The 27,829-nt window shown below is 43.4% G+C and overlaps 2 protein-coding genes across 7 annotated transcripts in view; one reads left to right on the top strand and one right to left on the bottom strand.

Moving 5' to 3' along the window:
• LOC114841924 (heterogeneous nuclear ribonucleoprotein L-like) overlaps nt 1-10,616 on the top strand; it is a 52,807-nt gene extending 42,191 nt beyond the window's left edge. For 3 of the 5 annotated variants that reach the window (XM_029127208.3, XM_041073925.2, XM_055502754.1), the window contains 8 exons: nt 907-979; nt 4,799-4,870; nt 5,617-5,831; nt 6,265-6,386; nt 6,474-6,675; nt 6,803-6,860; nt 7,063-7,161; nt 9,042-10,616. In XM_029127208.3, coding sequence (XP_028983041.1) covers nt 907-979; nt 4,799-4,870; nt 5,617-5,831; nt 6,265-6,386; nt 6,474-6,675; nt 6,803-6,860; nt 7,063-7,161; nt 9,042-9,097 — 897 coding nt within the window. In that variant the 3' untranslated portion in view covers nt 9,098-10,616. Of the gene's footprint in view, nt 1-906; nt 980-4,798; nt 4,871-5,616; nt 5,832-6,264; nt 6,387-6,473; nt 6,676-6,802; nt 6,861-7,062; nt 7,162-8,196; nt 8,596-9,041 lie in introns of those variants that run through there. The other 2 variants (XM_055502752.1, XM_055502751.1) reach the window with 2 other exon arrangements.
• A 9,105-nt stretch (nt 10,617-19,721) lies between these two features.
• Nucleotides 19,722-27,494, bottom strand: LOC114841934 (E3 ubiquitin-protein ligase RNF166). Of its 2 annotated transcripts, none has more exons than XM_029127228.3 (6): nt 26,464-27,494; nt 24,894-25,050; nt 22,553-22,665; nt 22,146-22,260; nt 21,841-21,948; nt 19,722-21,503 (listed from the first exon to the last, which is right to left on the bottom strand). In XM_029127228.3, the coding sequence occupies exons 1-6, from the start codon at nt 26,619-26,621 to the stop codon at nt 21,336-21,338; spliced, it is 819 nt and encodes a 272-aa protein (XP_028983061.1). In that variant the 5' UTR covers nt 26,622-27,494; the 3' UTR covers nt 19,722-21,335. The 2 variants fall into 2 exon arrangements, with proteins under 2 accessions (XP_028983061.1, XP_028983062.1); XM_029127229.3 differs by having other exon boundaries at nt 21,361-21,621; nt 26,464-27,480.
• Between the last annotated feature and the right edge of the window lie 335 nt (nt 27,495-27,829).

Here is a 27,829-nt window from a genome sequence, read left to right as displayed (position 1 = left end):
TTCAAGTAAGACTCTTATTATTGTCTGGTAAATGTAAGCTATGTATTTATGCTCTATTTGACAGGTAGCCAGTGAGTTCATACAGTCAGTTACTTTAGGAACTCAGCATTACAATAGAAAAAAGATCTAACTGAGTTTAAAAGGACACACATGGCAAAACAGAGAAACACAGAAGCACAATCACACATGTTTAGACATCACACAGTTCAAACATACAGCTTCAAAGCAGTCACACAAGTGCATAACGTCAATCTGCTGAATTGTTCTATACCCACGTGCTTGAAGTGATTTCCTGCTATAACGCACAGTATAGACCAGTCTGGACATTTACACATCACACTTGAAACAAACCATTTAATTACAGATAGATAATGGTTGATTAAAATATGCCAGAAATTAAAAAATAAACATACACGTAATCTCAGGCTTTTGTTGTTTCTTTGGTATTTCTTCGCTTTTTTTTTTTTTGTTCGGATTTAATGTGTAATTCTTGTTGTTGCATTTTCATTTTAGAAACTCTAAAAAGGCTTTTTATGGCTCTGTGTTCACTCAGAGCACTAGTACCAACCCGCTGTTATTTCAAACGGAAATCAGACTGCTCCAGTTGCTATTGGCTAATAGAGTCCGAAACTGAACCACATAATCCACCAATGGATGGTTGTTAGCCCACTACTAGGCATGCTACACAAACTACTGGGCCTCCTCCAGGCTCCAGTCCCATTAGCAGCAGCTGACTCCCATGGAGGGGAGAAGACTATCTGTGCTCTATAGGGAAAGTGGCAGAGTTCAAGCACAAAAAGAATGACTAAGCCCTGGCTCTATATCATAACGTGGCTCTTTCCTGTATTTAGAAATGAAGTTTCTTTACATCTGTCCTAAACGCTTCTTTAATTCTTTTGTCAACAGCCAACTCGTCTAAACGTGATTAAAAATGACAATGAGAGCTGGGACTACACTAAACCGTACCTGGTCAGACGAGGTAAGACACACACCGTCAGCCTGCAAACACTGTAGCCACCGTCTTGTTGGGAACTTTGTACAATATGTCAGAGCCTGTGATGATAGTGGCACCTTTCATTATACTGCATCCTACACATGAACTGGTCTATATCCAGAGCTTCAACCTATGGCTTGGTTTCCAGTGATGTTTCAGTGTGTAGTCATTTTGAAGCGCACAGACTTCCTCCTCCAAACACTCACTCCAGCCAGTCACCAGCGTCTCACAAGCCTGCACCGTCGTCTCACCACGGGGAGAGAACGAGACACAACAAAACAAAGACGGACGGACGTCAGGCTGACCATGCACAGCAGCTTTCCTCCATCTTCACCTTCTTCAGCCCAGCAAAGCAGAGATGGATCTCAATCCTGCTGACCACCATGCAGCTGCTGCTTCAACATGCCCAGGAGGCCTTAGTCTGGAGGACTGTAGCCTGTTCTTAAACTCCTTGTCTTGTCTGGAGTAGTTGCCTTAATGTGGTTTCATGTGTAGTCCACGCTGGCTTCACTGTAAAGTCTGATACAAAGATCCTTAGCATCAACAGTGTGGCTCAGAAGTGGCTGTACATAATCTTTGCCACCAAGGTTTACTTCCTCCGAATTAGAGCTGTCGCAGTGTTTGATTCTCACAGTTTACAGACCAACAGCAGTTTGAAGGTGACTGCAGGTATGCGCTGTAAACCTGTATAGGTTATGTTCACTTAAAAAAATGGAGGAAATGGTGAATGAAAACTTAAGTGAACTCAACTTAAAAAATAAGGAGACTGAAATTTTTATTTTGAGTGCAATACACTAAATACAATGTTCATTGAACTCAAAGTCTTATCTGCTAAAATACTCCACTTAAAACTCACTTAAAAGTTCAGTTTATACCATTTATAATATCAACTGTGTCATTCAATGGCTTCCCCTAATATCTTTAATTAAGTCAGCAAAGATTTAAATAAATCATTAAACCCGATGACTGAAATCATAAAAAACAAAATACATTCAAAACAAATGTATTCTTGTTCTTCATTTAAAAAAAATCTGAATTTACAAGACTGGTTCAATACAGGTTATAAAAGACATGGTTTCACATGCCACTCATATGAATATTATGATGACATGCAACAGTCTAACACGCTACCCTGGCTAACCCGTGCAGTTATGTGTCCTAGTTCTGAGCCCTGTCAGTGAGCATATCTCTGTCCTATACGCCGCACGACCCTAGATTCCTCGTAGCAGCAGCCTCAAGAGAGCAAGAGCGAGTTTTTTTTGGAACACCTGAACACATCACACCTGAACACATCACAGGACCGTGAACCAACAACGTCTTCCCTCACAGTGCTGCACAACCCACACATCCCCCACAATGCTCAGCGACCCGGAACCCCCGGCCACTACAATCTAATAAACAGAAGCCCCCATTGTAATGCAACTCTCCACCAGACGTAACTATGCCATACAACATAGTATGCATATAGTAGCAAACAGCTGTGTAACATCACAAACTAAGAAATAAAAATTGCAGCATTATATTTCATTCAAAAGTAGTCATGCATTGATTTTTCAGTTTAGAAAAGAACTTCAGTCAGCTAGCAGTCAGTGAGAAGAAAAGCTTAAAGTCCAAGATATTGTGACAGCTCTAATCTGATGACTGTATAACCTGCACAGATGTGTCATTAAACCAGTTCCTTTTCTGCCCAGACCTGTGTACAGTCAACTGCTGTGTTCTTTGTACCGTGTGACTGAAGCACTGGTAGTGATCCTATTGAGTCAGTTCACTGTGATTTCAATCAATTTAGGAAGCAGTATTTACAGTTTTGTGTAATCTACTCTGAATGTGTAACTGGGTTGCTTGTTTCTGAATGATTCCTGAAATGACTGATAACCACACGAACGGGTTTCTTCTGAATATTCAACACACACATTAACCTCCCATTTACGGTAAAGGACTCATCTCACTTGTGATGAGGTTTCTGCTGCTCTGTGTGTGTGTGTGTGTGTGTGTGTGTGTGTGTGTGTGTGTGTGTGTGTGTGTGTGTGTGTGTGTGTGTGTGTGTGTGCGTGCGTGCGTGCGTGTGAGTGCATGCGCGTGTTTGTGTGAGCATGCGTGCGCGCGCGTGTGTGTGCGTGCGCGCGTGTGTGCGTGTGTGTGTCTGTGTGCATGCGGGTGTTTGTGTGTGCATGCGTGTGTTTGTTTGAGCATGCGTGCGCGCGCGCGTGTGTGCGTGCGCGCGCAAGTGTGTGTGTGTCACATCCTAGTATCAGTCATCTGTTCTTAATGACTATTCTATTGTTTCATAGCTTTGTAGTGCTGGGACATCATGTTCTGTTTGCTTCATTGGATTTGACTGTATTTAGCTCTTTTACCACTATCAGACCATTTGAACCAGTCCTAACAGTAATGAATGCTCACTAGCATCCATGTGTTATTATTAGTTTGCAGTCTGCAACAAATACTGTATAGTCGACACCTCCCTGTGACCTCACGGCCTCACTCCTTTTCAGTTAGATTTCAGTTAGAAGCCGACTATTAAATGTTCCACTTTTATATACAATGCAGTGCTTTCACTTTGCCTGTGTGACGTGTCTCTCTATCTAAAAGGCATCACAGATCAAGTTGTTACCACAGTATTTGGAGTCAGTAGAGATGTTATCAAGAAGTCTAGTGACATTTGTATTGTTTCTTGATGTTTACAGTATAAAAAACCATCCTCCCCTTTATCTGCTTCCTGTATGTGCTGCACATAATAGGTTCCTCTGCAGCCTTAGCCAGGCTTGCTGCTGTTTAGCTGACTGCTGTTACAAAGGTCAGATATTGCATCTCACTTTAATAGACTATCTTCAAAACCTTCTTTCAATCTTAGTTGTGTTTCCTGTGTTTATATTACACCAACAACGACATGCTTCCTGTTTCAGTGGATGTATTTATCTCCAAACCCTCTGGTCTATGTTCAGATGTTTGCATAAACAATAACCTGCAGATCGATCACCTGCTGTATCTTCATTACAGTGTTGCCAATGTGTAAATGTGCTTGACAGCCTAGTGATGATTGTGACTTGATGATGATGATGTAATGCAGGTTGATGTTCTCTCGTGCTGAGGGAGAAAAAAGAGAAAGCTTGATGCCTCAGGTACTGTCTCCTTCATATGTTTATTCACTACTCTGTATCATTTACCTGCTGCTCTGAATAAAACCACCTTAAAGCTCTTCATTTCTTCCTTACTCACCCACATCACTAGAATGCTTTGATGTTTTACTTTTCTGTAAAGTAACTCATACCTCATTACAGTTTAAATTCTTTTTTTTAGTCAGTGTCTGAATATGACAGATGGAATGCAATGAGGTAAACTTATGCCCAGTGTTTTCCTGAACTCTGTCAGTTTGTGTGTATTTGACTTTGATTTTCCATTACTGTGATTTTGCACATTGTACAAGGACGAGAATATTTCCTTGTTCAGCCGAACGTCAATGTTGTGATCCAACTCTAGTCTAGATGCTCATGGTTTATGAATAGTGATGCTGTGTTAGTGTTTCTCTACAACCACTGACTTCACCATGTTTTGTAACTGTCTCCTTTGCAACTACAAGTGAAGTAATGTGTCACTATTCTTCTACCTTGGATTTTTTAGTTCTGTTGTTATAGCAAGAACAATAACACCATTTTCAGATTAACAAGGTTTTAAAGGTTCAGTGTCTGTAAACTAACCGCCACAGTCTGAGAAAAGAAAAGTTGGCAGAAAAGTGTTGTTGGTTGTGTAAGACGACAAGCTGACACAGTAAATACACACCTGAGTGTTGTGTGTGTGTTTCAGATCGTGGCAAAGGAAGGCAAAGGCAGGCCATTTTAGGAGAGCACCCTTCATCCTACAGTGAGAGCGGCTTTGGTGAGACTCACACACGCACACACACGCACACACACACACACACACACACACACACACACACATTCTTGTACTTACAGTACATGCAAGTGAGGGCCTCCATTGACATAATGCCTTCCCTGGGCCTTTATCCTCACCCTATCCATCAGAACTAAAGGCAGACGTCTAAGTCTTGCTCTAATCCAAACCTAAACTCAATTCTAACCTCAGCCCTAAAATCACAGTCAAATAAAAGTATCATTTGCATTTCAAAACCTGTTACAGTTATAGTCTGACTGTAGTTTACCAAGTTCCACATACCTGCATGACCCACAGGCTGAAAAGTTCCCACAGTGACTGAAAAGAGTGTGTGAGCCTCCTGCCTCATCAGTTAATTTAAAGGTGAGGTTAAAGTCATTATATATAAAAGACAAATATTAAAGTTGTGTCCACAGCAGCACTAATTATTGAGTTTTTTCTTGCATTAGTTAATAACCAGAGGAAACTCTTGTGCAAAAGAACATTGCTGTGAATCTACAATGTAGTGACTCAGGGATCCTGAAATCAAATGATGTTTTTTGTTTTGTTAAAGTAGAAACTTGAGGGTTTTTAAATGATTATGGTAAAATCCTGACACATCCTGAGCAAGTGTGTAAAGAGGTAAGACGGGCAGTGGATGCAGGATGCCAGTGACTGGGAAATGTAGCCCATAGTAACAACACATGGAATGTATGGGTTCAAACTCAAAACTGCTGTTTGCACCTGTTCAGGATCACCCTGTCCTCTGCTGCCTCTACCTGGCAACAGCAGGTACAAGCTCACTTCTGTGGACGCTCCAGACATGGTTTCCTACCCTCTGCCCCAGTCGTCTTCCTACTCCACTCATGCTCCTAGCTCTGTTGCCATGGTGAGTGGCCTCCACCCATCCAAGATGAACTGCACCCGCATTTTCAACCTTTTCTGCCTTTACGGCAACATTGAGAAGGTAAGCGTTTTCAGTTTTAGGAAGTGTGTTCTGAAAAGTCTTTTGTCTAAAATTGGAGCAAAGGAAGCACTTGGGGGTATTTTGGCATCATACATTAAGTCTAATCAACTGGTTCAGAGTGAGATATGTGTTGAAATGATGTAAAGTTATTTGACTGACTGTGAGTCGGCCCATGGCCTGTGAAGCTGATGCTTGTGTCTTTGCCTTGTAAGATGCAGCTGTGCACATCAGTGCACGTTAGTATGAACCAAATGTTCTTCTTTGTTCTGGGGTGGTAAAAACGGAACTGAAAGAAAAGTAGAAATGTTGATTATGCAATGCAGACCTACTACTAGGACCTGACTGCTGTTCTCAAACAGCATGGAGCACATCACCAAGCAGTTAGCAATCAGAATATTGTGTTTCTCCTGACTTACACTGTGTGGGGTTGTAGGTGAAATTCATGAAGAGTGTTCCTGGTACAGCGTTGGTGGAGATGGGAGACGAGTACGCTGTGGACAGAGCCATCACACACCTCAACAGCATTAAGGTGTTTGGCAAGAGACTTAATGTCTGGTGAGATATGCAGGCTCAGCTCACATGTTCTGATGCAAACTGATGGGCTGACACATGGTAACACAGGTGTCATGTTGTGATGTGCAGTGTGTCTAAGCAACATGCAGTCATCCCCAGCCAGGTGTTTGAGCTGGAGGACGGCAGCAGCAGCTACAAGGACTTTGCAATGACTAGAAACAACCGCTTCAGCAGTGCCGGACAGGCCTCCAAGAACATCATCCAGCCTCCGTCTGCAGTGCTGCATTACTACAACGTTCCACCGTGCATCTCACAGGACCACTTACTCAGGGTAAGCTGCTCCAGGACCAGCCCCCCTGTGACGGTGTGTGGCAGTGGGATGTTTTGCTGCTATGTTGGGTTGATGACTGACATCTTTACGTGTGGGCTCATATGTTGTGCCTGGTGTCTTTTGTCAGCTGTGTAAGGAGCATGATGTCCCTGGCTTTGTTAAATTCAAGATGTTCGATGCCAAACGTAAGTAAAACCTAAATTTGTGACTCTAGAGTTTACAAAGTTATGTTTTTAATGATCATTTTATTAATGACCAGCTTTCATTTGATTCTCTGTGTAAATGCCTGCTTTCTAAGTGACTTAATTCAGTAAATGAAAAGTTCTTATCCTATTGTCTGTTACACACTCACAAACAATAATCAGACTTTTTGAATCTTTCTTTCAGCCTCCTCCAAGACCATCTCTGGTTTACTGGAGTTTGACAGCAAGACAGATGCTGTGGAGGTTCTCACTGTCCTCAACCACTACCAAATCAGGATCCCCAGTAAGTGAAGCCTCAACTACAAGCATCAGACCAAGCACGGTTATATCCCATCACACACACACACAGACACGCTTTGGTCTGAGGCTAAGCTTTACAGTATATGCTAGTTTCAGGTCTACATGTAGGTCACAATGATTCAAGTGATGAAAGCCATTGTGAAACAAAGTACATGCAGATGAATTGTGTGTTGTGCACTTTGACAGGTGAGTGGCTAGAATAAATACAAAACATAATTACAAACAGGAAACAGCTGAGGCAACACCTGACAGGAAATAAAGATAAAGCAACCGCAATTTAAGACCAGACTGGATTTTCGAAATAAAACCGAAAACTAGAACAGAGTGAGGCAATGATGCTTGATCCATGACAGAACAGGGTGAATTCCCAGGCGCCCACAACGCAGGTCAGAACACTAGCAGGGGGGCGGAGGGAAGACTGGATGAGGGCCAAGCAAAAACAAGACAAGGAAACCCAGGTCTTTGCCTTTGTTCTGGGAGGCCAGCGTCGAAAGAAGACACCTCTGGGTGCTCGCAGGGAGCGACAGTGTCCTTCAGGAGTCAGGGTGGCCGGGGGAAGTCGCCGAGCTGCTGGACAGCAACGATGGGCAGGTTAAGGACTGGAGAGCAGGACGGACGAGCAGGTCCCGGGCTCAGAGAGCATACGGAGCAGAGGAAGGGCAGCATTCAGGAACCCATGGAGAAGCCCCCGTAGGTGCAGGAGTTGAGGGGAGGAGCTGAACAGCCAAAGTGCTGCCACCAGGAATCCCGGGGGAACACCTGTGGACACAAAAGCAGAGGACACAGGAACGTCGGTCCCCAGGTGCAGGACAGCAGCCAGACTGTCAGGTTTTTGTGTTCACTTCTTGTTTTATTGTCATAGTCCCGGTTTCCAGCCTTTCCTGTTAACGCTAGCATAACTTCCGGTTATCATTACACGCACCTGTCTTGCATTTACTATTACTTACCAGGATATTTAACCACCACCTGTTACCACAGTTATCTGTCAGATCGTTGAATCTATGTCTTCATGTTCCAGCAGTTTCTCGTTCAGCTTATCCCGTCTCCGACCCAGTTCTGTATTCCTGACCACCGCTTCTCGTCTGATCCCGATATTGTAAATCCCTGACTCTGTTGCTGAACCCTGCCTGTTACCGGACCTGTCTAAGCCTGCTGACTCAAACACGGAAATCTGAGCCTTCTGGTATTGACCCACGCCTGTTATCGGACCTGATTACGCCTGCTCCCTCTGTGCCTAAATTCTGTGCTTGCCCGTGTATGACCTGGACTGTCTGTGACTCCGATTTCTGTATTAAACCCTTGAATTTTACCATCTGTCTGCTGTCTCATCGCTGTGCATGTGGGTCCGATCCCTGCCGAAGCCTGACGCTGACAAGGATTTGAAAGCAGGACAGGAACTGGAACTGGTATCGCCAAACCAACAGGGAGGAGGGCAGGCGTGGTCTCCTCCGGACCACCAGGAACAAAGACAGGCATGGCTGCTTCCAGACTGGCTGGAGTGGTCCCTTCCGGACCATCAGGACCAAGAAGGGGGGGGGGGTCTGCTTTACCGGGCCACCAGGAACAAGGGCTGGGTCTTACATTGATTCCCATGTGATCTTCTCAGTTACTATAACTCTCTGTTAGACTAAAACATCTGCAGAAAAAACTAAATGTTGATGGAGTCTGTCCTATATGTGTAATTGTTGTACAGTAACACAACAATACAACACAATTCTATTCAGATTAAATAGTACTTGGAAAAATAAGACACAAATATTACAACGTATTATCCAACTTGGAGCCAAATTAATTGGGTGTATTGAATCAATGAATATTTGTTTGAATGTTGGATCTTCATTTCTGTTCTGTGTATGGTTTCAGATGGATCTAACCCCTACACTCTCAAACTGTGCTTCTCCACCTCATCTCACCTGTAAAGTGCTGCAGAGTGTCAAGCCCAATTCTGCTGGCTGTCAATCAAGCTGTGGTCACTGTGGCCAGGACGAATGAATAGCTAAATAAATTTAATGCATTAGCACCTCCTTTATTCCTAATAATATTAAATTATATTGTCACCTGTGTACAATAAATGTGCTTTACATGATTTAAATGATTTCCTTCAAATTAACTTCTTTTTAGTGTTTCTCAAAAGCTCCTCCAAGGCATCAGTAATGGAGCATTTGCAGTCAGCACTTCAGTCTGTGACCTAAAGGCAGCGCATCCTGTATATTCCTATTTCTAGTGAACAGAATGGTGGACATACTGAACGTATTGGCAGCGTATTAGCACCTCCTTTTCTCTTTGTCAGATAATTGCTGCTTTTTCTCATCAGGTGATGTGTTTATGAGTGTAAGGCCTGCACAATAACCATTGTTGGAGTTTGTTTCAGTAAAGCTACAAGAAAAAACTAAACAGTGTCTGCGCTCTGTATTAAAATAGACTTTGTGTTAACCAATGCACGAACACGCACATTCTCTGATTAAAGCTGTAAGTCTTTTATTTATATATATTTTTTAATGAATGCTATAGTTTTTGTGGTGTTTTACATTACATTTAATTCATTTAAAGCTATTTTTAGTCATGTGCTTAGGGTCCTAAGGGCATAGATGGATGCCAAATGGTCACCCAGTACTGGTCCTCTTCATGTAATGTCAGTATGCACAGCTCCTAAAAGTTGAAGGGACACGTGGGTTGTCTTGTCCTGGTATTAATGGACGAGTGGATGTGCTGGAGAGCTTTGAGGCCACTTCTTTTGGAAAGCACAGTACAAATCCTGGCCTTTTTCATATTGAACAAATTTCACTGCTCCGGTGCTTTTTTTATTAGTGCACTAGAATCTATTAAATGTGAATTAATTGGAATGTGCATTGTATATAACATGTAAATAAGTAAAGTAGTAGGAACAGATAAATCCCTCTCAGTCTGCTGTAAAATTGGTGCTGTAGATGTTGTGCAGTTGATTGAACTCTGACATTGATTTGTATGTCATAAAGAATTGGATTTTACTGTATTTCTGAGAAGGACTTTCTCATTTATTCTCAAGGTTTTTTTTTTTATAAACGTAAACCGTTAATCGCAGGATGGATGAAGCACATCTACAGGTATTCTATGATTGACAATGATTGATAGAGACTGTAAATGTAATATTGTTAATGGTCTGTAATCACTGACATGTGCATAAAACTACAATGTTCCATTCATTTACAAATAATATATGTTGTTGTAAGTAAGGAAGAAGGAGCCCATCTGTTCAAATGGAATAAATTCAGTTACGGGGCTGTTACGGGGCAACTTGACTCAGCTGTCTCCCACCTGTGTTCATTTATGGCATCACATGGTCTGTTAACACTGACGTTCAGGGTAATGCCATCAAAATGACACTGCAGTGCTAAGAGTTGTTGTTGTTTGTGCTGTTTTCCATCTATGCTGATAAAGTTAAAAACCTCAAAAAAAACATATTTGAATTATGTCTTTTTTTATTTAAACACATTTAGTTTTCAAAAGGAGCAGGAGTTCAAACATGAATGAAAATTATAAGAAAAGAATGCAAGATGAATAACTGCTAATTAATAGCAATAATTGTAGTTATTATTAGGGCATTAGTTTAAAATCATTTCTGCTTGCAGAACTGTGGTGGAAATTTCCCATAAAGAAGCAGATGAGAGAGTTGTCTTTTTGTGCGATTTATTGAAATAATAAAGAAAATAAAAATAATGGGGAAAGCAAATAAAAAGCGTGGATGTTGATCGTGCACATCAACAAACCAAAAACCAGCTGGGGAGATCAGTGCACACACCACGAAGGTGTGATGCAAAGAGCCCACGATCCTCAAGTTGCTTCTGCCTTTTAACCCCTTTCTCTGGCTCTGGTGGAATGTCTCTCTGCAGCAATGGAATTGTTTGTTCCACCTTATCTCGCTGTGAGTGAGAATGTTTGCTTTCTCACTTCTGCATCGTCATGTCTTGTTATCCAAAGGAAGGAACCTAATCATGATGGGAGATAGGTTTGCAATCAGACTTCCAAAGCTTCCTATGCTTCCACAGAGCATCTGTGAGTCTGTGTAGATGGTAACAGACTCTCCTTCTGCTAGTTTACTAGCTTCAGTCAACGCGATCAACTCTGCAGCCTGAGCAGAGTAGTGTCTTAGCAAAGAGCCAGACTTCAAGACGGCCTCTTGATAGTAACGTTCAGCATGTTGAGCAAGGTGGTGTTGCATCTAAGCCGTCGGGCTGTAGAAAGATGTGATCTATTTCAAAAGAATCAAAGTATGAGGACAAAAGAACAGAAGTCGCACAACCTGATTTCTCATCCACTGTTTGAGTGAAAGGTCGCATAGGGTCAGATCAGGAAGACCCAAAGTAGGAGCCGACTGAAGAGCAAGCATGAGGTCAGTGAACGTTGTTCAGCCTCAGACGTCCACGTGAGACAAGAAGTGGACGATGAAGACGTCTGCATCAGAACCCTGAGTGGGGCCTCAGAGACAGTAAAGTTAGGACTGAAGGTCCTACAATAAGAACAAAGACCTAGAAAAGACATCAGCTGTTTTTACGTGCACGTTTTAGGCAGGTTTCAAATTGCTTCAACTCTGTTGGGTGAGATGGATTTGCCATCAGCTGTAATTACAATGACCCAGAAAATAACCTTTGTCTGAACAAACTGTAATTTAGACAGGCTCTCTTTGTGGCCTGTAGCATCCAATGATTCAGTAGCTTAGTGGTGTCTGCAGTAAGGCCATCTATGGCTTCCTTTAAGAGGGTGGTGTTGTTTACATGGTCTGTGGTCAGATTTAGGTGTGATGACCACTGGTTCACATCCTCTGATCAAACCTACATCATGTCTGTGTGTGAGCCACAGGGAAGCAGGGCTTCCTGTAAGGCTGAGTGTTGGGTCAGAGCGTCCTCTGAAAAATAAAAATAAAAACAAAAGCATGTAGTGTGTCATTAGAATGTGGAGGTATCAAGTTCACTGTTTGTTGCACATGACGGAAGAATAAAAAAAAAGTTTTCTAAAAGTATGCAAAGTAGGTAAATACGTCACATGGGGTCAGAAGTCGTTCACCAGTCTCCACCCCGTTCACATCTGTTCACGAAAGGACCCACGTCCTGCATCTGTCTCCCTCATGTTTTCACAGAGGGACGTGTGGAACTGTAGAATAAAAATAAAAATCTTTTTTGTTCGTTAGTAAGAGAAATCGCAAGCGCAGACCTGTGTTCATCTCAAAAGAGGGAAGTTGAGGTCAGTTTGAGTGTGTGTGAAATCATAACTCTTCAAACTCATCATCAGGACCAGAAGACACATGTGCTGTACAGGACAGGTCAGATGCGTCTCTGGAGGTCGTATCACATGGAAACAAGCTGTGATGCAGCCTGTGTGAGGGCCTCAGTTACAGCCCCCCCTCAGCAGCCAATGATAAGAGCACAGCTGAGCTGAAGTTAACACCAACAAAAGAGGGATTATTTAGATTGTCTGTAGATGTGACCTGCACTCCGTCTGGAGTGGAAATCAATCAAATACCTAAACTACACATGAGATCTCTACCTAAAAATGTAACTGGGCACAAGTTTGAAAGCAACAATAAATCTCAAGGTTTCTTGCTGTCAGATGTTGCACAAGACAGTGAAACAGTATGTCTTTCTTTAATAGTCTGGTACGTACAGTCATTATTATTACTTCTCTCTAATAGTCGTCTTCCCTTTAATAGTCATTAATACTGTTTCAGTCGGTCTCAGTCGTCCTATAGTCTGGTTTTGTTTTTCTACAGTCTGTTTTGTTTTCTTTTTCTACAGTCTGGCCAGACAAACCTATATTGTGCACAAATCTTTTTAGAAACATGGAGGATTTTATTACTGAATTTGTTGCAAATTGAAATAGTTTAAACCCATCAGACAGTAAAGTCATGCAGCAGTTGTCATTTAGCTGTTTGTCATCATTTTAAAATCACTCTGGGATTTTTTTAAGCAAAAAGCGATTCTTCATTGCGAGCAGATAAGCATGAACATGAATTTGAGCGTGTATCAGCTGTAAGCGTGTTTCTTCATTGCGTGTATGAATGTGTGTGTGTGTTTGCGGTACCGTCTTGTACGTCACGTGAAAAGGAACCGTCACCTTCCTCCTTCCCCAACCATCAGTCTGATGTGAGCGCCAGTGGGTGAAGCCTTTCAATGGGACAGTTGTTCCTCGATGACAGACCTTTCCTGGATCCTCAGATGCAGCTCTTTTGGGCCGATCACGTCTGAAGCCTCTCCTGTTGTTTCCACCAGTGTCTGTGTCAGAGTACGTCTTCTCTGCTGTTGCTCTGTCCTTGTTTTCCTTTGCTGATTGTCATAAGCAGGTGTCTGTGTCAGACACACACGCTTGTAGTAGCTGGTTCATCTGATGAGCCCAGAACGTGATGGCTGCAGACGTTGTGGGAGTCTGTGAGGCGTCCATGCTGTGGTCTGTGTCCTCCAGCTGCTGTGGTGTCAGAGCTTGCAAACAATTCTTCCCCAGAGTTGTTATCTCATTTTTTTTCTGTTACTCTCATCACTCTTTTTCTTTTAGGGCTTTAGTTTTGATAGTTTTGCTTTTTCAAATCTCATCTTTTGTATCTAACTTTTTATGTCTTTTACACTAAGTGATTCTCCTTTTGAACCCCCAGTTTCCCACTCATGGAAACATGAAATGCACTAATAAAAACCATATTTACTTTTCACTTTTAATTACTTTTACTTTTGTAATGCTGCAGTCTGGTGGTGGAGACTTAGATCGCCCCAAACCCATCTTTCAGAGTCCCGGCGATTTCCTGCCTTAGACTTTTTTGTGTTCCGGCCGGAACCTTTTTTCGAAATTTCTCTTCCACGGACCGCTCAGATCAGCGACAGGGTTCTCGGAAGTGGTCCCTCACCGTCAGGCCCCTCTAAGACCCGGGTCCCTCGTATCTCAAAACCACTTCCCCCTGCAAACGCGCTCCGTATTTCAGAAGCCGTCTTTTATTTCCTTGTCCACACCCTTTGGACTGCGCTCAGATCTGCACACTGGTCTGTATCCTCAGTACAGACAAAAACAAGCTCGGTCCCATGAGCCAACCCTTAGCAACCACCGTCTCGGCCACCAGGGCAGACTTTGACCTAATTAATTTTTTTTTTTTTGGGAAAATTTTGTTCCTAATATTATATTTTAGATGTTTTCAGCCAAATAGTCGTTTTAGAAATATTATTATCTCTAGTCCTAATTATGTTTTCTTTTGTTGTTGTTTGTTTTAGTCTAGTTGGGGATGTTTTAGAATTAATTTTTATTTGCCTTACTTTCCCTAAACCAAATGATCAGAGCCAAGTAAACCCGAATACCTGAAACCAATTTCAAACCCGTTTTTTTTTTTTCTTCAACAAGTCGCAACACAACGGAATCTCTCTCACCGGGCCGAGTAGAGGTTGGATTTTGAGTTGGATCTCGTCAGAGGCGATCCAGACGGGTGAGCAGTCCTCCCACTCAGAACAGCTGTAGAGGTTCGGAGGCTGAGCGACCCTAGTCCTCAGGACTATCGTCCCTGGTCACACCGTCCAGACGACCTGCAGCGAATCCTGTTCGTGACGCCAATTTCTGTGGTGGAAATTTTCCATAAAGAAGCAGATGAGAGAGTTGTCCTTTTGTGCGATTTATTGAAATAATAAAGAAAATAAAAATAATGGGGAAAGCAAATAAAAAGCGTGGATGTTGATCGTGCACATCAACAAACCAAAAACCAGCTGGGGAGATCAGTGCACACACCACGAAGGTGTGATGCAAAGAGCCCACGATCCTCAAATTGTCTCTGCCTTTTAACCCCTTTCTCTGGCTCTGGTGGAATGTCTCTCTGCAGCAATGGAATTGTTTGTGCCACCTTATCTCACTGTGAGTGAGAATGTTTGCTTTCTCACTTCTGCATCGTCATGTCTTGTTATCCAAAGGAAGGAACACCGAGCTTCCAAGACAAGATGCATTGGCTTTAACAGCCTTGGGTCTGGTAGAGAGTCAGATAGGATGGAGCCAGAGTCCGGGTGTAAAAGACAAACATATATCATAAATTATTAGTCAGTCAAATGGAACATCAGATGTTTAGACTTGATGTACGACAGGGCACAAGAGATTATTTGTTTGTGTAAGAATGTTCAGTATTGCACCTAACCAGCACATGACGAGTGTGTTGGATAAGAAATAGCACAAAGGCAAAATTTTTCCATTACAAGAACACATCAAGTGTTTAGTTTTTATCTGAAAAGTACAGAGTTAGTTTCAACTCTGTGAACCCTCTGGTCTCTGTGGCCATTTTTTGCTTTTTCACTATTTCTTTTTTTGATCATTTTATCTGTGTTTTTGTCATTTGAATGAAGTTTCCCAAGTTGTGGATCAGATCTTTGACTTTGTAGCTTCATATATTTAAATATATCAATATTAAACATTGTAACTATTGTTTCTATTGTGGCCATTTTTGGCTAATTGATTTCTATTCAAACAACCATTTTAACAACCAGTTATTTACAGTATAAAATTAATCACTTTAGATAAAATTTGTTTCATTGTAACAGTAACTAACAACATTTTTTTTATTTTTATATAAAATATTTATTATTTATATATTTTGTACAAAATAATATAGTTTGCCCAATTTTGGTCAAGGTAGCAATAAGTTGTAGTTCTCTTAGTCACCAATAGGGCTGGTTGCTGGCTTTCTGCATCCCAAGCATCCATTGAATTGCATTTTTTTTGTGATCACATCTCAGTGATAAGTGTTTGAAACTTCAACACTAATATGTATTTGCAGGAGAGAGGTTTCATATGTTCATAGTCATGCAATACTGGTGCAGGGTTTTGAGCTGTGACTTTCCCAATTAAACCTGGCTTTGTTGCATGTGATGAAAGCATCTGTAGGTTTGTGTGTTACACACCTCTACTCTTAGCTCTCATGTCATTTGGTCTTTTGGATTAGGGCAGATGCCCCTCATGAAGACAATATACTGTATATGAGGGTCACAATCACCCTGACAACACACACTACCATGTGTGGCAAATGTTTTACATCAGAGGTGCTCAATCCTGGTCGTCGAGAGCTACTGTCCTGCTAGTCTTCCAACTCTTCCTGCTGCAGCTAATACTGATTATCTTGACCATGTGTGTTTATCCAGTCAGTAGCTTCCTGACACACCTGATCTAGGTAACCAGCCGGGAGAGTTGGAAAACCAGCAGGATTGTAGCTCTTGAGGACCAGGATAGAGCATCCCTGTTTTACATGGTTTAGCTTGACAGAAGAACTCCTCTGAGGAAAACTGGTTCTGGTTAGCACAATTAGGAGAAAGAGACCAGAGCTGATTCCCCGGCACCTCCAGCTGCAACAGAGGCAAATTCTTTCATCTGCCTTCACCAAAGCTACCATGGTGGGATCGTACAGTACACAAAGGAAGAATGTGCTTCTTTTGAGCACAAAGCATCGAAAGTGAAGGGATAAGAGGAACTCTGAAGTTTTATGTGGCCTGGTAGCTCCGTAGGTAGAGTATTGGCCTGAGAAGCAGAAGTTTCCAGGTTCAAGCACCAGGTGTGTTATTGAAGACATTTCATTTACTGTGCATGCTACACAAATCACCTTGGCACTAAGAATATACAACATTTTTATTGTTCTATTTTTTCCTATCAGATTCCTTTCCTGAATCGTCTCTGCAAGAATTGTAGTTACAGTTGTTCAGGTTTTTTCCATTTCCTATTTTGGTTTCTCCGGGTTTTTAGTTCTTGTTTCACATGCTCCGTCAGCTGTTTCTGTTAAGTTCCCCAGGGTTTACCAGCTGTTTCCATTCAGTAATTATTCCCCAGCATTTAAGCCCCAGCACTCACCTGTTCCGTCAGCCAGCCGTAATCAGACGGGTGTTTTTCTTTTTTTCTCCCGGTTTTCTTTTTAATGGAGCGTGCTTGTTTTTTTCCTTCACCATGCCGTTTACCTGCCCTGGATTACCGGAGGACCTTCATTGGTGCTTTGCGGAGCTCGCAAGGGAATACGCGGAGGCATCCGGCTTAAAGGCACGTCTCCGCGTGGTGAGACTGGCAGTGGAGATCCTCGAGGAGGAGCACTGGTGGTTTCACTACCCTGGGGTAAGCGCGTTGTTCATCAGGCTCCAGGCGCTGTGGGCAGACTTGACACACGCTTGGTCTTACGGCGTCCGCCCATCATTTTTCCAGTTGCTTCTGCCACTGTTCTTCCCAGCACCACTCCGTTGTTGCAAATCTCTGTCGCTGCCAGTACAACCAATGATCCAGACGCCACAGAACATCACCTCCAGGAAGCAGCAGCCCTGGTCCTCAGGATTCCTGTGCTGTATAAGGCCTGGAATTATGTGAAGCCACAAGCGGATTCTGCATCAGTCCCTGTGCCACAGTCCACACCAGCCCCTGTGCCACAGCCTACACCCACCACATGGTTCTCGCCTGTCCTGTCTGTTGCTGCCTGGTCAAGCCCAGCTCCACCCCAGTGAAGCCCAGCTTCTGCCGCCCAGACAAACCAGGTCTCGACTCCATCCCCTGTCCAGAGGAGGCGATTCCTGCCCCTTTCAGTTCAGGGAAGGCCGTCCCTGCCGGCTCTGAAGAAGCGGTCGTTCTAGCTCCTGTTGGCTCCGAAGAGGAGGCCATTCTACTTCGTGTTGGCCCCCCGAGGGGGTAATTCTAGTTACTGTTGGCCCTGAAGTTCATTACTTCGTGATGAACATATGGATATGGAGAGAGCACGATTGCTCCCAAGGTTATCAGAACCTTATCCATGAAAACTGACATTACCATTAGTATTTGCTAACTGAATATGAACATATATAACCACTTAGTATCTACATCATATTGGAACATATATATCTGCATAACCATGTATATTATTAGTGTGACAGAGACCCCAAAGGATAACAGGATGCTACAAAGAGGAGAAAAACACTTGTACAATGGACTTCAAGGGGACTATGGACACAGTAACTCCATAGCCCACCTGCTTCGGATGTTATCAGCCATAACGAATGGGCTGATCAGAACTTATCAGCGCATTCGTACGGGCCAGTAGGTGCCTGCTCTGCCTACTCGCTAACAGCTAACAGCTAGCTAAGTTGCTATGTTATGCAGCTTTAGAGGTTATTGTGGTTAGAGTTAGGGCTGGATAACGGATGGGGGGGTTTAGGTTAACAGTTAGCTAACACAATACTGCTAGCTATTTGCTAAGTTATGCTCGTTAATAAATCAACATCAAAAACTTTGATCGTCCCGTCTGAACAACAACCGCTCAACAGCTTCAGAGGGTATTGTGGTTAGGGTTAGGGCTGGATAACGGGTGGGGGGTTCAGGTTAACAGTTAGCTAACACAATACCGCTAGCTATTTGCTGATGTGACGGTCCTCCTCGTCCACTCACCTCAGTAACAGACGGAGACGATTGGTGGAGGTGATAGGGGCGTGGTGAGAGCCTGGCTAAATGCAGGTGCGTCTAAGCGCCAGTTCTGTCTTGCCACTTACAACGCACGTAGCAGTGAGGCGTGTGTGTGTGTGTGTGTGTGTGTGTGTGCGCGTGTGTGTGCGCGTGTGTGTGCGCGTGTGTGTGCGCGTGTGTGTGTGCGCGTGTGCGTGCGTGCACTGTCATGTGTGTAAGGAGGAGACCCTCTTATGCAACAGAAGTGTAGTACCACCAAGACCATTAAAACTACAGTGTGTTTTACTGACCTAGATAAGGCAGGTGGGAGGAGTGCAGCTTCTGCTGCAAGCTCCTGACCTACAGTAACCTGACCTTGGGAAAGTGAAGGTTTGGAGGGGAGCTGCCCCGCCCGGGGAGAAAAGGGCAGAGCAACAAGTGTCTTCACTTGGTTTGGGATTATGATTGGGTAAAAATATAATAAAATAATGGTCAAAAACACCCTAAAAGGTCAAGATGATGATCTAACGTCCGGGGAGCTGAATCCCACCCCGTGAGCAACAGGTATATAAGGTGATGTTGTGATCAGCAAGTGAGCTCCTCTGTTTCCTTCTAACTCTTATATCCAATCACCTTCTATGATTATTCCATGTTTAACTAACCTCGTCTCTTTCAGCTTTGTGTCTGTGATGGGAAGCTGCAGATCCAACCATCGTGCCTGTGTCCAGTCCCTGGTCCAACCATCCTGCCTGTGCTCTGTTGTTGCTTGTTGTTGTTGCTGTGCTTTTCTCTCTCTCTATCCTCTCACCCCAACCGGTCGAGGCAGATGGCCGCCCACATCCAGTCTGGTTCTGCTGGAGGTTTCTTCCTCGTTAGAGAGGAAGTTTTTCCTCTCCACTGATGCTGTTAAATTATAATTATTACAATTAAAGGCTTGCTGTGTGTGGGATTTGTTGGGTTTAGTTGTGTGAGGCCTTAAACCTTACCTTGTAAAGTGCCTTGAGATAACTTTGTTGTTATTTGGGGCTATATAAATACAATTTAATTGAATTCAATACAATGTGTGATGTCCCCTGATCTGAGTTGGTGCTATATGAACAAACAAACGTTGTGGTCCCGGCTCTATGTGTACAGACGTATGATCACACATAGAGAGAAAGCACAGAATGCGGTGCTGTGTTGTCGTTGACAAATTTAAATTTAATATGTCCAACAATGAAAGACAGGATGCTAGAGATGTACACCACTACTGAATATGCAATCGGACAATCAAGATGTGGTCAATCTGTCAAGTAAAGAAACATCTAATGAAGAATAGGGTTTAAATCTGTTTTTAGTTTTATGACCAATTATTAACCTTCATGGGGTCTGCATGGTCCCTGTGTGGATGCGTTGGGGGCCTGGAATCCTTGGACTGATCTCATCTGAATTCAAACTTTAGTAATATTTAGATTGCCTTGTCCCTTGTCGGGGCACAGAGCAGAAATGATGAACGTATGTGTGTAATCGGCTGTTGGATGATGTGGGGACACTGAGCAGTCATACCAGAGGTACCATGTTTCCCTGCCTCACACCTGCACTCATTTATTTATTATTATTATTCATTTATTCTGCATCCTTAGAACCATTTGTTAATATAATAATGACAAGAAAATGAGACATGCTGCTTATTTAGAGGAAAAACAAACAAAATACAAAACAGTTCATTCATTGGATGTGGATGTGTCAGTAAACTACCAGCCTGACTGAGGACACCACCACCTGCTGGTCAGACTCTGCATTGGACTGTCCTCTATACGCTCCTCTGGTGGATCTACCAGTACTAACAGCAACTATCACAGAAGGTTGTGGTCACAAACTTGACTTTTAGTCATGGACCTTAGCAGATGAATCAAAAAATCCTCCTTGTTCCAAGGTCTGAAGCAGGGTACAGAACAAGGTCCAACATCCATCGAGCACCAGACACCAACTGTATGATACTAGATAGAAAAATCACAAGCGTGCAAATACTCACGCTGAAAAGAGGAACTGTGTGTCAGAGTTGTGGAGGCTCATGTCTGTAAATGCTGACACCTCTGAGTTCACGGTTGGATCCTGCTCTCACCGTTCAGTGCCGCATTCAGCACAGAGTTAGACCTCATCCTTCAGTCAGGACAGGGGACAAGGGAACAACTTACACGCCTGCATGTGAAAAAAACACGATGTCTAAACAGAGTCTACCTTCATGTTTTATACCAGCCCTCTTCTCCGAACGTTGTGATGATGTGTGAAAGGAGAATCAAAGACTTTAGACGTCGAAGCTGCCAACTAACACATCTGCAGAGAATCAGAAGGTCCAGCTCCTCTTCGATGATGATGGTTTCCAGATGTTCGGACTTAGTGACTGTGTTTTTGACTCATTGTTTGTGTGACTCTGCTGTAATCCCGTTCATGATTGTGCCCATACACAGGGACACTGGTTCCTGAGTCCACATGATGTCCAGGACCATCTTTAATGCAGCACATCACAGCGTCTGTTTTCTGATGGACGCTTTACACATCATCCCAGCTTTTCTAGGATGGGTTGTATTACTTTAACAGTGAGAAAAACAAATGATTTGCAGTTTTCCTCCTACCAGTCAAACCATTGACTGATTATGACCTTCATGTCATCAAACCAGTTTAATGTTTCAGTCATGTAGGTTCTTCATTATTGACTAATTCATGATCCAATAACACACTGACCACGGCAGTACTGTCTCAGGCAGCAACTCAACCAAAACATCTGGACCTGCACCAGTGGTTCAGCCGCCGTTAGGACACTTTGAGTCGGTTGTTCCAGAGGACGCCCTTCGAGCTGTGGGGGTCACATGACAGGTTCCTGTTGTTTGTCTTAGCAGCTGCAGTCATGGATCCAATGGAACAATGCATGAGGTGGCAGAGTTTACTGGAAATGGCCGTGGACCTCTGTGGTGCAGGAACCTGGAAGAACAGTGGTGCCGAGGGACAAAGTGACAGCGGTGAAAGGCTGGCATCAGTTTTCAGCCAGTGACAGCGCCAGAGCTGCCTGCAGCGCCGCCTCCTCATCAATACTGTAGTCCTGGAAGAGGACAGAGCTTTGATCATCTACTGCCAAGCTGCTGGATTTAAACTCACCGACACTGCAGACCTGTAGCAGACGCTGCCTCCAATTACTACAGATATGAAACCAAAACTACTCAAAGCCCAAAGATACAAAATAACAGGAACACGGCTTCGTTCTGTGTCATTCAATGGTTGTTTTGCAGAGTAAATAAAAAAGGTCATGAACTGAACTTACAACAAACGTGTCATAGGAGAACTTGTGTCTGTGGAGTAGATGCTGGAGAAAGTTGGAGCTCTTGTAGCTGGGGTCTCCCCACGGCATGGCTGAACACACAGGGCACACCTGGAGACACACAGCTCAGTCATACTGATGGCGAAGATGACCTCACACTTCTTGTCCCTGGATGAAACTCAGCGACTGAGATCTGCACTTTTCTGTGTATGAATGCTGTGGTCTGTTTCCCTTTAACTGCTTTGCTCATATCACACAGCAACACTGAGCCGTACAAGGCAGATCGTGTGCTACAGTAAGTCTCTTACCACTTTGTTGGGGTCATTGCGATGGCTGGTCATACAGTGTTTGAGCAGCTCCTGTTGGTCCAGGTTCCTGGCTCCACAGAATGGACACACAAACGTGGACCGGTTTGGAATATTGCTACGGGTCAACATACACAAAAACATAAACATGACACTTAAACAACCTTTAAGCTGCTGATTTACCCTCAGTTTTTATAAAGGGGATCCTCTTGACGTCCACTACTGTTCAGTTATAGCTGATAGCAAAGGTACGGTCCTGACATTTGGATTGTTCCTCATTCCGTTCGTGACACTGGGGTGAATGTAGAGAGCCAACACTCAGATGTCTTTGTAAGGTACTGTGGCTGTTCCTGGTTTAGTCGAGAACCTGAAACGCTGACATGAACACCTTGTTCTAGAGAAGGCCGTACCTTGGTATGGGTTGGGACGTGGGAACCACAGGGACAAACTTGGGACAGTTGGCTATTTGCTCCTGCACCTTAGAACAGGACGCAATGTGGGACCTCATCTTCACCAGAGCCACCTGAGAACAGATACACACAGAGCAGAGTATTGCTGCTCCCTCTGGAGGACAGGGAAGAGTTCTGGTTGCTCCATCCACTGGACCATGTCCCAGATACCTGGTCCATTGTGGTGGTAATCTTTTCCTATATTTTGCTATTGTTGATCATTGTTGTTGTTATGACACTGTTTATCTCTTGCTCCATCCAATGGAGCCAAATGGGCCATAAGAAAATTTAATTAATTTTAATTAATTTAAAAGGAAAACTTCACCAATTTTCAATGGGGGTTGACCAAAACGACCCTGGGGTAAAAACGAAGGGATACTCAGATCTATAGTTTCTTTGCAAAGAAGTTATCATTTATTCCTCCGGTAAGACACCTAGGCATGGTTTGCCGTGGGCTCAAAAACTACAACTAGTGCTGGTTTTCTCTGTACCCGCCCCAGCAACGGTCAGACTGAGAGGGGGCACAGTCAGGCTGCTGGAGCACATCTGCTCTGTCCGCCATTGTTTTTCCTCGCATACACATCCAGCACTAATATTTAATGGCCGAAGGTCCCACTGTAGACTATTTAGAAGACATCAAATTCTTCAGCACAGTCTTTGTGGTTAACCATATTCGTAGTTAGTTGTATGAGCCAGAGTACAGCGCTGTATGGAGGACGAGGCTGCCCCCTGCACCCTGCAACAGTCAGATGCATCATGTCTCTGTGCTAAAAGAAGCACAACTGAATCTACGTTCACTGCATCTTTAAATCATATAGCAGTGCATTTAAACACATTAAACATAAAAACCATACCTAATTTCAGTATTGCAGTACTTACAGTGAGCTTTTGATTCATCTCCCCAGACCGGTGCAATCCAGGTTTTGAGCTCAGACTCATTCTTCTACTCCCTTGTGTACGCTTTCTTATATTTTCCCCAGTTTGAAATTTTGGTGTTCTTTTTAATAACTCTGCCAGGGAAATCGCTGGTGGCAAAATCCCCACCGCTGGTGGGCACTGGATGGGCACGCACGCACGGTGATAGATGATGTTTTAAAATCCGAACACAATACGCTGCCTTAATTGTAGAGTAACCAATGCGGTTCTTACGCAGAGTTGCATTTAATGACCCTAAAACTTTCAGGTTGCTGTGTCTGGATAGAGTAACCAATCAGGTTCTACAGTGTGGCGTTTAATGACCATTAAACTTTTAAGTCTGCTGTGTTAAAATATGGTCAAATCCCGCCCGACTAAACAAAAAACAGCCCAAATTATTAATACTCACTCTATACATATGTTTCCCGCACAACACCATAAAAAAGAACCCAATCTGGCAACACTGATGGCGGACTGAGCAGTTTCGCTCAAGCATGTTGGCTCCGCCCCCTCTCTGCCCAATTGTTGCTGTGGCAGGTACAAAGGATACCAGGAAGCACCAGTTGTAGTCTGTGAGCCTGAGGCAAAAAAAGCTTCCGTCCTGTTTCAGACGCTTTTTACAGAGGACTAAATGATAATTTCTCTGCATAGATAATATGGAGGATATGGAGCATCCCTTCCTTTTTTTTACACATTTTATGGTTTTGAATTTCAAATATTCCTTTTTTACTTTCAGATTTGATTTTTCAGTTTCACTTCACAACTTTGGGCCCTGTTCTGTTTAGGAAGCAGGACTAACATGGTGGACCTACCAAAATAGTTTTAAGGTCATGTGGCCTTCAGGAGCTGTGTGAATTGGGAAAAATATGATTGTGTATTTTACTTTTAAATCATTTTTAAGACAACTTACCATAAAAACTCCTTAAAAGCCAATTGTAGCCTAGCATATCAACAATAACTTGTGTCTGTGAATTATGTTCTGCCACAATGAATGCAGTGATTGCAGCTCAGATACTTGGAAGGTTGAAGGAAAAAAAGTGTAAATATTTTTAAAAAATTAAGTTTAAACATAAATTTATACCTGAATGTTTTCATAGTTTGGTGACAGTATGTTTTTATTTTTTTCCAAATTTCAAAACAAGCTTCAAATAATTTCAGTTCAGGTCGGTTTTTCAAACAGACAAGCCTCGATTTGGCTCATTTTGGTTCCTGATGTTGATAGAAACTATATTCATTCTACAATAAGTATGTGTGACCAATCAACAGGGGCACAATACACCCGTGTGGATCAAATGCACACTCCACTTGGTGCATAAGCTAAGTTGTGCGCTCCATGGTACAGGACAGGACACAGTTACACACAGTGTAATAACGGCTCATTACCCACCTTCTTGCTACAGCCCCTGCAGGGGGCTTTGTAGGAGCCCAGCTGTTTCTCCACACTGGAGGAGCGATCCACTTTCTTAGGGTCAAAGGGCACACGACACAGAGGACAGAGGGGCGAGGTCACCTGAAGACATGGCTGCAAACATTCCCCACAGAACCTGGAACAGCAGACAGAAGGGAGGGTGGGAACCAAGGCTGCAGCTTCAGTTTGCCTGCTCACAGAGTATCAGGCCACATCCGCCACGATTAGTATCAGCCAAAGATGAGTTGTTAGCTGCGAACCTGTGTTACTGAACTCCTACAATTAACTAAATAGGAACTAGGAACTAAATATTTACAGTGCGTTTAACTGTGTAACTTGGAAAGATAAGTGTACACATTTTCTTTTTTACAAATTTAAAATTCCATCTACAGGCCGTAACATCATGGAAAGATGTTTTTCTGAGTAAGGGTCAAGGCAAGCACATTAAATGGATGCTCATGATGCCCTTTGGCAGCTGCTGCCACCAGTAAGTAGTCTTAGTTGATCTTAAAATAGAACATTTTATTTGTTTTCTGTGTCTGATCATCGTATTCTTTAATCGTAATCTTTAATATAGATTGTACACCATGTCCTAACGATTGGGGTGTAGTTTGGTACCTTTAAATGTTTTATGGTGAATAAAACATTGCCGTCAAGTGACATGGGTGAAGCCGAGTGTCAATGATCTTTTACGAGGAGATATAATAGTACTGCAAGGACCTAAGCCTTGGACCTAAGTCAGACTCAGCCAAAGAGCTGAGTGTGTAACATACAGTATGTGGGAAGAGTGCGTGTCGTAGTGTGACACTTTCCTGATGTTTCACCCATCCCCATCTGCAGCCGAGGTCTAAAAATAGCTGCATTTTGCACCTTAGCTAAAAATACAATGAAAGTGATGTGATGTCTGGGCTGGTTTTTGTTTTGACAGAAAGATTAGAAATGCGTCTCTGCCTTCTCCTCGCAGGGTTTTAATGGAGATAATGTCTCTATCTCATACTGACAAATTTCAGAAGCTTCGGTTTACTTCCTGTTTGTTCCTTCACTAAACCATCAACAACAAAAACAATACAAACATTAGCTTACGGCCTTGATTTTTGCCTAACTGTTGCATTCATGTTAGTTTTGACCTTTTTGCTGCTTAAAGCACAATGCGACACATAGAAGGTGACATTTGTGCTCCTGTCATGTATTGGAATAACGTGCTCTGCTGGTGTTGTGACGCGAGCAGGACGTCTGAGGTGTGAATGTTTGAGCGTCAAGGAGCGGATGCTGTAGCATCAGTGTCAGTGACGCCTGGAAACAGTAGGCGAAGATTATGTCAAATAACACACGTTTCTTTTACGTTCGAAAGACACGAATACAAAAGCTTCTCAAGCGAAGCTGGCTCGTTTGATGTTTCAGATGAAACACACAAACAAGGCAGAGCGCATATATTTGGACACGTGACGGGACCATTGCTTGGTGCCGCTCCAAACACACACGACGACGCTGGCCACTGAACGTTACTGCGCGTCCGCACACGCATGCGAACGGGAGGCGGCTACTTTACGTGTGCGAGCAGCCGGCGATGCTGACGGGCTTGTGGTACACCTCCAGGCAGATGGGGCACGAGAACTGGCTCTCGACGCCCTCGGCCGCGCTGGCGGACGGCTGCTGGGGCCGCAGCTGCGCGCTCGCCGAGACCAGGCTCCGGAACATCGCCATCATGGAGCTGGAGAGGACGCGTGACTGGCGACAACAGCTCAGTGCAGCCCGAGACGCGACGCTCCAACGGCTTCACGTGCCGCCTGCTCGTGTCTGATCCGTCGAGCAACGTCCATGTGGCGCGACCATAGCAGCGTGCTCTCAACTTCTGATCCAGTTCCTACAATAAAGCAGCGCGTGCATGCGTGCTCCACGCCGCAGACGTAAACAGTGGAAGCGGGGCGCACGTCTGTCTACGAGGATGACCTGGATAAAAACACAGATCTATGAAGCGGCGGAGTGTCGAAGCACTGCATCCACATGGTTGTCAGATTAGCGAACCCCCAACAAGCGCCCTCCACGCGCTGTGCTTCGTGGATGTTGTAGTCCGAGTGCGTATTCGCCTGCAGAACGAGGCGTTTTTAAAGACTACAATCCCAGACGTAGCGCAAACAACAGGCCCAGTGGAAGCCAAGGACCTGACGTTGACGCGTTAAATAACAGTAGCAGCTGGACGTGGGTGGAATCTGCCCATCAATGCAAAGTAAACTACGCGCATTAACGGTCCGTGTACGTTCTAACAGTTTGATCCCCCCACCAGAATAAAAGCTGGGAAAACGAGAAAAAGACTCGTTTTTATTTTCATCTTAATGAAAAGGATACCATGAACATAAGTGTATAGTGTAATGTGTAGAACTATGTTTATGAACAGCTGGAGCTGTTAATGTGTCTAAACATGCCAGAAGCACAGCACCTGGTTGTTTGGGTTGGTTTCCACGACAGGAAAGTCGTCAGGACCACAGCTCCCAGTAAGTCCAGTACATTGATACTAATACAGGTGACACGCTGAACACCAGTTCACAAACACTTCTGTCATTCACCCATTTTACCCATTGTAGTAAACCAGCCATTTTTTGTTGGTTGTATTTTGTGAAAGTGAAAACTACTAAAAGAAAATGAAAATTAAAAGTCATTTATTTCTAAACCAAAGGATCAGATGAGTTTCCTCTATTGCAAATAGTGCAGTTGTGTGTTGAGTGTAACTGCTAATTTAAAAAACTGCATGGAAACCAATTTCATTTTTGAAAGTACTACAGTAAAATGTAGTGTCACAAAATAAAAAGTTAAAATAAGTTTTCCTACCTAATGAGTTGTCATTTCTCACAGGACATGGCACACAGCAGCTCAATGTTTTTCCACATAATTGACATTTTGACACTGAGTTTGAAGGA

This window comes from Betta splendens, chromosome 15, assembly GCF_900634795.4.
Source record: "Betta splendens chromosome 15, fBetSpl5.4, whole genome shotgun sequence".
NCBI lineage: Eukaryota > Metazoa > Chordata > Actinopteri > Anabantiformes > Osphronemidae > Betta > Betta splendens.
Note: the sequence above shows the minus strand (reverse complement) of the source record. Positions and strands in the feature narration are given on the sequence as shown.